The 10,846-nt window shown below is 41.2% G+C and overlaps 1 protein-coding gene across 2 annotated transcripts; it reads right to left on the bottom strand.

The window, feature by feature from the left end:
• Positions 1-929: 929 nt before the first annotated feature.
• Positions 930-9,993, bottom strand: LOC134434621 (protein zyg-11 homolog B-like). 2 transcript variants are annotated; one of them, XM_063183277.1, is made up of 3 exons: positions 8,721-8,744; positions 4,121-4,286; positions 930-1,750 (listed from the first exon to the last, which is right to left on the bottom strand). In XM_063183277.1, the coding sequence occupies exons 1-3, from the start codon at positions 8,727-8,729 to the stop codon at positions 978-980; spliced, it is 948 nt and encodes a 315-aa protein (XP_063039347.1). In that variant the 5' UTR covers positions 8,730-8,744; the 3' UTR covers positions 930-977. The 2 variants fall into 2 exon arrangements, with proteins under 2 accessions (XP_063039347.1, XP_063039348.1); XM_063183278.1 differs by lacking the exon at positions 8,721-8,744 and adding an exon at positions 9,904-9,993 and having other exon boundaries at positions 932-1,750.
• Between the last annotated feature and the right edge of the window lie 853 nt (positions 9,994-10,846).

Raw genomic sequence — 10,846 nt, 5'->3', positions numbered from 1 at the left:
CCTCAACAACTGTCAAATTTCAGGGGGAAAAAATACAAAAATTGTGTAGCTGTGTTACTCCATTTGCCTATAACAAGAGCATTCTGAATTTTAAAACTGAAGTGGAAAACTAGACTTGCACAGGAGACAGACTAAACTATGGACACATTAGGCTCTCTTCCTCATTCCCTCTGCAGCTTCCATCATTCTCAAGACCCAGCAGAAAGGAAGACTCAGTGCCAAAGATAACATACCACTGACATGTCTAAAACAACTTTTTTTTAATTAATTCTGACCTGCTTATTCTCCAATAATTGCCTTCAGATTTTACAGAACAGGGAATGATGTCTTGTTGCCTGGCTCTAAAAGATAAATAGATGCACTTCAGAAAACATAGTCTCATCCTAAGGGGCTAAGTAACTGAGGATTTGTTCAAGAAGAGGAAGCCTTTCATCCTAAATTATTGCTTCTTAGGTGATGCTTCTCATCACCAGAAGACCTTTCAAGACAAGTAGAAATATTGTAAGAGGAAATAGCAGTGGTGATGGAGCATAACAGCAGCTGAGTGATTCAGCTTTATTGTATCTGCTGTGTTAATCATGAACTGCTCAAAGCTTATGCAAATTCTACCTCCACCCCTCACACATTGCTGACTTATGCCAGATACTGTCTGGAATCCAGGAAATATTATCCCACTAAGTGACTTCAGACAAGGCAAAGCTCAGCTTTCTTAGATATGGAAAATCAAGATCTAAGGTTCACTGAAAAGGCACAGAAAACAGATGCCTCTTACAAGTATATGCATATATACAGTATTATGTAAATTTAGCAGTTTGTGTCAAAATTAAGTAGGAATTTCACCTAAAGCCAGGTGAAATTATAATTAACAGTTTAAATTATAATTATAATCAACAGTTTAAAAAAAATGAACCCACACAGACATACATTTACAAACTATTAGCTCTATTTCCCCTGCACATTCTATTTTTTCAGTGAAATCAATTCCCCCACTTAACCTTCAGGTTTCCTTCTCCTGTTAAGAACTCTGAGTAGCCGGCATCAGTAGCTAGCAGTCCTACAAACTGCATCGTGGGCCGCTGCAGAACGAATGCTTGTACAGCTTTATCTGTCACATGCTTTCTTCCAGAAATGTCCAAAGACACAAGGTTAGGCAAGATATCTTTCTGTTCCAGTAAACGAAGAGCTATGTCCGATGTGAACTGTTTGTCATCCGAAATGTCAAGGTGATTCAGGTATTTTAGTTCTCTTATTACATCCAGAATCTGGGTTGTGGTCATTTTCAAGCATTTCAGGTGGTGCATGGTCAAAGACTTGAGCCTGTCTTTGCAGGTGAGGAGTGCTGTTATGTCAGTGACGGAGGTGTTGGATATATCCAGACTTTCCAACCTGGGAAGTGAAGCAACATCTGCCAAGTCCTCGTTGTAGAAGAGCACGTTGGTGATGCTCAACGCGCGGAGCCCGGACAGCTGACTGAAACACCTCTCGTAGGGGTCTTCCAGAGAAAGAGTCAGTGAGTTCAGCACCAGGCACTGCAGATTCTGCTGGATCCACTTATTGCTGCCCAGTCCACTGATAATGTCTGTGATTGTTATATCTGCATTGACCCCCGTGGCATCCAGCTCCACCAGCTTGTGATGGCAGAAGGCTTTGCGGAAAGCCACGGCGGAGATTTTGGCCTTGCGGATGCAGGCGCGCTTCAGGCGCATCTGGGTGCCTCGGAAGATGCCCACGGTGCCATCGTTGAGCAGCCCTGTGGGAAAACAGCATCAGTGCTTGGCTCCAGTGTTACACACCACCACTTGGACAGTAAAAACCCAAAGGGTACAAAGTGTTGGCAGAGAAAATTAATTACAAAGTAGTTTCCCTCAGATCCTTACACCACCGATCCCAAAATCTTACGTTTGTGACTCCACTTTGAAGATTACGAGGTCGTGTCTGGAAAATTCCAGGTTTAAGAATAGGACAGATAAATAAGAAGCAGTAAATGCACGTTACCTGTTTGGTTCAGAAAATGGAACACACAATAAATAAAATATGGGTATGATTCATAAACAATTAGAGTGCTGCCCTCATTTGCTGTATTTTTCTCACTGAACTGGTTAGAAGTGTGCTAAAAGCAGAATTTCAAAATTTCTGAGTGCAATTCTCCTCTGGCCACAGTTCCATTAACCTCAAGATTGCACCACCTATCAATGACTCGTTCTCATCTTGCTTTAACTACGTAATCTAGCATTTGACTGAATTCTTAAGTAGGATCAATACTAAATTAAGCTTATTAAGTTCTATATGAAGAAGGTAGGAGTGTTGCTCAGAAACAAGCTGAATGTGAGAAAGAAACCTAAGAAGTGATTCAAAGAATAGAAAGAAGAGGGCAAGGAAAGGGTGGGAAGGAGAAAAAGACAGCAATGAAAAAAAGAAAAAGCAACAATCTTGTTTAGTATCTTTTTACTCTGTAGAAAGAATTCAAAAGTAGCTTTTTCTTGCAAGACACTGGCAACATCCTAACTGAAACAATACACTGAGTTCCCTGAATTATCAAAAATGCATTGAATATACAAATATGAAATCTTGGTGTCTTATCAACAGAAGGATTACAAAAAGCCATGTGAAGGGTGCAGCTGCACAGGCATCCACACAAAAGGAGTAGGAAGAACATGTCCTAGTTTTGCTCCTACAGGGTTATAAATGTCAACAACTCTCCTAGCTTTTAATCTCCTATCTTCACACATATTTAACAAAGAAAATGAAATAAAAATGCAATTTATTTGAATAATAACAACATTGCCACAACAGTTTGGATTTAAGTCATGGGCTAGTAACTACCTGTGTGACAAAGGCAAATATAAAGATTTGCAGACCTTTCTAAGGAGCAAATGCTTCAGGCACTTCTGACCAAGCAGTGAGGGGACTACTTCCCTCTTTTTCAGGGAAAGCAAAAATATGGGATGGAACAACTGGTATGGAGCAGAAAAATTAAAAGCAATAGATATAATTACAGTCTGGTTAAAGTATCACTAAATTACTTCTTAATTTTTGCTAATCTCATGATTTAAGGACCAAAGCTCTCTCCCTGGCCTACCTTAGTCACATTGAGTTTACCTGCCACACACCTTTTTTCCATCCTGTATTCTTTATGTTTGTGGTACTTTGGTGTCCGAAAATGTCTTCACCACTTCCAGCATTGCTAGTGAGTTTCTGGTAATTCAGTTTCCTTGAATCTGATTTCTTGGGACTACTCTAAATAACTCCTTATCAGAAAATAGTGTATATTAAAGATTACCCTTTTTTATGAGCTTGTCTATTTTAGGACCATTCCTTCTGTTTCTTCTGACCAGAACAACTGGAGAAATCCATTACCTGCCCAGTAAGACCCAAATAAAATCTGCATCTATAGGATAGGGTGTTTGGTCTGTTTACAGTAATTTTTCTAGTGTCATGTCTAATTTTTTAACAAAAATCTCCAGCATCTCAAGGAATGGGTCTCTTATCTCTACTCTAGCACAACTTATACCTTTGCTTTTTCATGACAGATATTTTATTATACAAATTTTATCATGCTTAAAGCAAGCAACCAAGATGGCAGCCCTATCCTCAGAGAAATGCTGACAAGAGAGCCAGTAAGCCAGTACACAAAATGTAAGGATACCATAAGCTGTTTACACCACTCTAAAACTGAGTGCTTTGAAACAAATAATTTCATGTCAATAAAAGTATTAAGAGAGATGAGAAACTGCTTTAATGAATCCCAAGGTTTTTTTCTAACTTAATCACAGTAAAAAAAATCCAATTAAATGCTCTTCAAGAGATATTGTTGCTAGAAGTAGTAGAATCTTTTTTTGTTTTTTTTGTGAAATTATTGAAAGAAGATTGAAAAATGTTCAAATAAAGGAACAGTAAAATCATAAACCAAGACTAAGAACTTTCTATTTAGATCTATGTGGCAATGCAAAGCTCAGCTGAAGCTGTGTAAAGCAAAAATAACAAAAATTCTCTATTAAGGGATTACAGAACACAGTTTTAACAGCTAGAGCAGCAGATTCTACTAGAAAATATAGCAGAACTGCAATGTCACATTCCAGTGAAATAAGTTCACCACTGAGCCACAAATGATTGTTTTTACCATGAAATGCCATCGTCTGCAGCAGTCGATCAGCCACCTCTTGAGGGAACATTCCAGGCTCCTGCAAGCACAATGTCCCATCTTGCCTTTCTGTGCAGAACTTCTCTAGGTTGGCAGTCAGGAAATTCAAACAGATATCCAGTAAAGAATATGGAGAAGCTTCCTCCTGTCACATGCAAGACACAAAGAAACAAAGGGGATTTAGTCAAGTCATTCTTTCTATGTCTTTCTAGTCTGGCAAATATTACAAGAGGAGATGTCTCCCTCAGGGCCACACAAAGTCAGGTCACACAATGAACAACTGGCCAAACTGATGGCAGCCTCCGTCCCCTGGCATCCCCAGAACCACATCCAGCCACGTCTGCTGTGCTTTGAACACTCCTTGTGTTCCCAGAGGAAGTAATGCAACTGCTGAAAAATAACTTTAATTTATGAAGTCTACTGGGAATTAATCAATCAAGACAGACTGAAAGAAGACTTAAAAATCAAATTATACATCTAGACTTAAAATATTTCTTTTAATCTTTCATTTAAGTCAATGTATATTAGAAGTCTGCTACCAACCTACATAAGAAATGCAGATATTGCAGATAAATTGCATATATAGGAGCAATTATTGATACTGAAAAGAGCAGCTACAGCTTCACATCAAAAAATGAAACCCAAAAAGAACCAGTTTAATTCCAAATCTTGTGCAGCAATAAACTAACATCTATTACAGTGATCCTTTTCCTCTTTCCAGGCACTCTGCACCTGGAAATCATCTATAGCACAAGTCTGGGTACAAAGGACAAGGCAGAATATAAACTTGATCTTTTGCCTCCGAGTTTGAGGATGTACACTGATACATAAAAATCTCAAAGGGTTTTTTTATTCCGTGTCTAATAATAACCTACTGTTTTCAGGCACACAGATTAATCAACATAAAGAATGACTCTCAGCACTGTGAATCATCCCCAGCACCACACAAAAGAAGGCCGAGTGACTGGTACATACTCCCCCAGACAATATTGAAAATAACAGCATCAACTGTTGTCAGATCTCATCTGTAGGAAAAATAGTAGCTTCCCTTTTATACAGAAAATTCTGGATAATTTCACCTTTCTTTCTCAGCCCATTTAACTTCTGTTGCTTCGCTTGCCTAATATGCTGATCACAGGAGTACTGAAATATGTAAAAGGTTATAGAGGAGAAATATAAATAAGGTTACAGAGATAAGTATTCTAAAATAAGGTGCACATATTTGAGGACTGGGAGGTACCACATTAGGGCAAAGATGGAATGGAGTCTATCTTTAATGAATCATGTATTAACAACAATTAGAGACTGCAGTTTAATGGCTCCTGAAGACTTAAGTACAGGCTTGGGAAGTAAAATCTCCAAATTATTCAAATGCAAGCTCCTTTTGCAGCTTTTGACATGCAACTTTTAATCCTTTGACTCAGTTTTGCTAAGTGCTTAAGTTTCATTATTTTTTACTTTATTATTACATTGTATTGTTATAAAAACAGGAGTTACTTTGTGATGCAACTTGCTCCCATACCAGGAAACAGCAATTTTGGCTGCCTCCAATCTTAAGAGGATAAGAAAATGAAGGACAGAATTTGGAATTGTGAATGTCTGATGTTTCTTTTTGTTTCTTCGTAGTGTGCAATGATGCCTGACTATTTTCAAATAGTACATTTTTTATGTGAGATGGGAAAATTTCCTTTTAAACTTGAAATCTATATATATACCCAGGACTTCTATGACAGCTGATGAATCAAACAAAAATCAGAATCTCTACTCAAAGGTGTATGAAAATCATTCCCACTGAAGCAAAGACATCCACATCTCCATTAGATCTTGTTTCTAATTTGATGCTCAAAGATGACAAAACCAGAATACAGTCTCTCTTCATTCCTCCTGGAACTGTTCCTTCCTGTCTGCCAAAAAAGCTGAAACACTTTGAAGTATCAGTGAACAAACTCCAATGAGAATTTTTAGCCCTGTAGATAGGCCACTGGCATATGACTCAGAAAACTATTTTTTCAACCAGTACCTCTGAGTGGCCAATCTGTCCTTTGGAAATGCAAGTTGAATTTTTACATAATCCCTCTGGAAGTTCATGCAGGGCATCTCCATACAATCAAGGAACAAAAAGCACAAGCAGGGATCAATTACACTTGCAAACAAAACAGTTCTGTTTTTATTAACTCCACTCATTCCCACTATAGGAGACATCTGTAATATTTCTTCAACTTGCTGCCCAAAGGCTGAGCAAACACCCCTGACAAAGGCTCCTGAGGCAACCTGGGCAGACAGGCAAAATGTTTTTAGCTGTATCTAATAAAGTCCTCTGACAAGCATCCTAAAAACAATTTCCTAAGCCGCCTGATACTGAAATAGAACAACTCAAATGCAGTCTGGAAACCTTTCATGTGAGCTGGAGGCATTCCTTTTCTCACTCTTCTATACTTCAAGACAATATTGCCCAGTTAAAGTTGTATTTAAGCTCTTACAAGGTCAGAATTTAAGTGGTTCATTTCTCTGGCTCTGCTTTTGAATGTCAGGCTGGAGACAAACCTGCCATTTGTTTTCTGATCACTTCACTTTCTGTCTAATGAGACACCATAAATGTATGTCAACCATAGCAGAGCACTTGAATTTTTTTGTTATTATTTAATAAACATCACCCAGCAGTTTTTAAGTAGAACTTCCATTATGCTATTTTACTTTTTCATAGTCAATTATCTGATATTTCAATTAACCTCACAGTTTCTTTCATTATATCAAATTAATTGAGTAGCCAGGAAACAAATATAAAAATTAATTCCCCAAAACACAAAATTATGAATTACATGATGCAAGCTGGGGTGCCTTCATTAACTAAAACATATATTATGAGAGCAATGTGACACATCTAAAACCTGGCTAGCTTATGGAATAGCATAAAAAGTAGAATAATTTCATTAAGATGGGCTTTTAAATGTTTATTTAAATTAATTATTTTTTTAAAAAAACTTTTAAAGTGCTCAATATAATCAAAGCCAACGAAAAGTGTGCAGGGGGATGGGGTAAACTGCCTGGCTACTGCCCTCTGACAGAAACCCAATACAGAGGTGAACTGAAATGCAAAACCAGCTCCAACTTGATGTTACCAGCTCAGCTTCGAGCTCACACCAGTTGGAAAGGTTCTCCCAAAGAACATTATCCTCCACTTTTTCTTGTGAGAATTCCATGAATCAGCTTTAAACACCACTAGAATATACTCCACACATATCTTGAAGAGCATTTCAAAAGCAAAAAAGAACTTAAGGGGACACATTAAAGCACTGGGAATAAGTTAAAGAACCTTAAGGCAAACATTATAAACCCAGTTTATAATGGCTGAGTGTGAGTATCAAAATAAAATCCTGTTCATTTGGGGAAGCATCACCAGGGAAGTATCTGCTTATATAACAGTATCTAAAGAAAAATAAGAAACAGGTATAACTGCTGTTTTCTGTCAGTCATTACAATCTAGCTTTAGAAAGGAAAAAAAAAAAAAAAACTCCACTGCTGTGTGGGCCTCTCATCACAGAGGTTGTGATCCCACCAACTCCAGCCTGGCAGACTCAGTTCCTACAGGCTCTGTCTCTCAGACTCATTAAAAATCTAATTTTTTTTTTCCATCAGTAGTGTTTTGTTTTGGCTGGCTCTTGTTCTCCCTCAATAAATGAGTATGTAACACTGGAAGAGAAATACCAATTTCATCTCTGACAGAGCCATGCCTGTGATGTGCTCCCCAAGTTTTACACCCAATTGCAGACTCAGCATGACAAACCCCAAACATGCAAAGTCTCTGTGAGCCAGGACCACCTGCTTTTCCCTCTCTAAAGTCTCAAAGGATGAGATGGGTACAGGATTAAGGACTTTTCAACTTGTGGTGGTCATTTCTCTCAAAACATTAACAGGGAAAAAGAGGCAATTTAGAGCCTCAGTTTTGGTGTTGGCTGTTTTCCAGCTGTTTTCTACCTCTCCACAGCCCCAAATCTTTACTTACTTTCTTAAAATGAACATTCTGAAAACAATTAAGAAATAGCAACTCAAGCAACAGCCACCAAAATTCCTCTGAGTGCTAAGAGAGGAAAGGCAGTGAAAAATAAACAGTTTCATGATTTATGCTACTAAGAAAGCTTTATGATTATCCCATTTAAATTAAGTTAAATGGAATTAAACAGAAGTAGGTGATTTATTAGCCAGACTCAAGGAAGGATTATGCTCAAAACTCCAATTTAACGTTAACTATTCTGGCACAAGAGGTGGGAACATACAGATTAAAGCTGCTACTGATACAAAGTCAGCAGCGATCACAAGAGGCCTAAAATTAAATAGTGCCACATAAGAACTACATAGTAAGGCCACATATTTTAAGATTATTATCAAGAACTTCAGAGACACGTTCATAAATTAAAAATGATAGAGAGTGGAACCAGACTGGTGTGCTGAACCACAAAAAAATCAGGGTGAAGCAGCCAAAGAAGGTGCCAGGAGAAGCACAAAAAAAAAAAAAAGGAAGGATTAAGTCACTTTTAAGACACTCAGGAGATCTCACAAGGCTATTTATGTTAAGAGATACCTGCACCATTCCAGTTTAAAGGTAACAGCTACTAGAACACTCCGGGGATGAAAAGTACATTGGGAATAGGACATAAACCCAGCTTCTCTTAGCCTAGAAGATCAAAAGGTGAGAGATACAAATGCTACCTATAAATAAATACAGCACAATCTATATAAACTATAGACAGAAAAAAAATAGCCATTAAAGAAAAACACACTGCAAGCACAGCAACAAAGGCATGTAGAAATGCCATGAACTGGAAGTTTTGCCATAAATTTAGACATCAGTACATAGTTAAGCAATGAAATTCTACCCTAGTTCACTGATTAATGAGCAGGCACAAAATGTACCTACTTCAATAACAATGACACATAACTTTATTAGGGGATTGACTGAAATCAGGCTTTTCATGACAAGGGATGAGATTAGATTTCCCAGGAAGCTGCTGCTAGTCCTTGAAAAGGAAATCTGCACACTCATGCCTGGAGCAGAGGAGCAATCCAAACAGCTCCCATATGTTCAGCTCCGGCCTGTCTGGAGCAGGGAAAGGCTGCTCCTTTGGCAGCTCCGTGCTGGGAGAGCTCAGCGAGGCCCACGCACCGAGCCTTGGCACGGCTTCCTGCACACAGAGCCCGGACAAAGCAATTCCCAGTGGGAAGGTGCTGTGGGGGGCTGGTGGAGGCAGGAGCCGGAGGAGGCACGGGCGGCCGGGCAGTGCAGAGCCGGGCTGAGCCCTCACTCCGGCCGGCCGAGGGGCTCTGCCCGCTCCGCCCTGGCGGCTGCGGGTGCTCGGCGCCGCACGGAGCCGTGAGGGGCCGCTCAGGGCGGCGGGTCTGGGCCGGCCGTCATCGCCCCCCCGGCGCCCTGGGGACACCGGGACACACCAAGCCGGGATCGAGCCTCCCTCCCTGCCGTCCGCCGGGTCTCGGGTGCCCTTTTACATAACGGCGGCAGCGCCGCGGTTACACAACGAACGGCGGGGCTGCCCCGGCCCGGCCGCGGTACCGGCGGGAGGGAGGGGGCTCTGCCTGAGCCCGTCAGCCGGGTTTGCGCCGCCGCCATGGCGGCCCCTTCCCCGGGGTCACCTCCGCTACCTGCGCCGAGTCCGGCACCCGGGGCTGCAGGAGAACAGCTCCCTGCCTCCCTTCCCTTCCTGCCTCCCTCCTTCTCCCGTCCCTGCCCGCCACCGTCACCCGCTCACCATCGCGGCGCTGGGTGCCGCCGGCGAGCGCCCAGCCAGCCGGTCCCGTCGCTGGGCTCCTTCTCTTTACGCTTTTTTTCTTTCCCTCCCTCCCTTCCCCCGTGTTTACCCCCCCGACCTGGAAGTGAATGTTGCCTCAGCCGGCCGGGATCCCGCCTCCCTTAAAGGGGCTGCGCCAGCACAGGTTGGTGCCGTGCTCGGGGAGCGGAGCCTCAACACTCGCGTTTTAGGCTCGAAGTGTGGGGAAAAGGGGCCATTGCACAGCAAAGCGCATCGGCCTCTCTTGCTACGACTGTGTGGGACCTTTTCTTGGGCATGGTTGCTCCGGTAGCGGAGCCGGGACCCGAGAGCTCTGAGGCGCCGGTGAGCGCCCGGCTGGAGCAGGTGAGCAGCAGCTCTGTGGCCCTGGGGACCTCCCACAGCCGTGAACTGGCGTCGGCTTCACGCTTGGTGCTCTCAAGCCTCTGCAGTTCAAGTGTTTCCTGCACAAACTGGTTTATTCTGGTAATATGAATAATAACGTGCACCAGTACAATAGGTTCTGCCCGCCTGCTTTGGGGGGGAGCTTTGCTGTAAGCATAAACCATTCCGTACAAAGTAATTTGAGGTTTCAGATGACAGTAGTGGTGAAGAAAACCTGTCTCCCGACCAATACATACAATGTACTTTGGTCAAAAGAATATAGTTATTTCTTGTTTCAGGATACAAAGTAAAGAGAGATACAAATACCCTATCCAAATAAAATTAATTAGACTATAGAATTTATGTAAAAGAATTGCTGATTCTACATGCAGAAGCTTTGGATAACTGTTGTTTGCAAACCAGCAAACCAACAAGACACATAAATAAAAATTAAGGAACAATTACCAAAATTATTTATGTTTCTTTCTTTACAAGATGGCAAAAGATTTTATTAATACTATGAAACACAGTTTTACCAGTT

This window comes from Melospiza melodia, unplaced genomic scaffold (assembly GCF_035770615.1).
Source record: "Melospiza melodia melodia isolate bMelMel2 unplaced genomic scaffold, bMelMel2.pri scaffold_449, whole genome shotgun sequence".
Classification (NCBI taxonomy): Eukaryota; Metazoa; Chordata; class Aves; order Passeriformes; family Passerellidae; genus Melospiza; species Melospiza melodia.
Note: the sequence above shows the minus strand (reverse complement) of the source record. Positions and strands in the feature narration are given on the sequence as shown.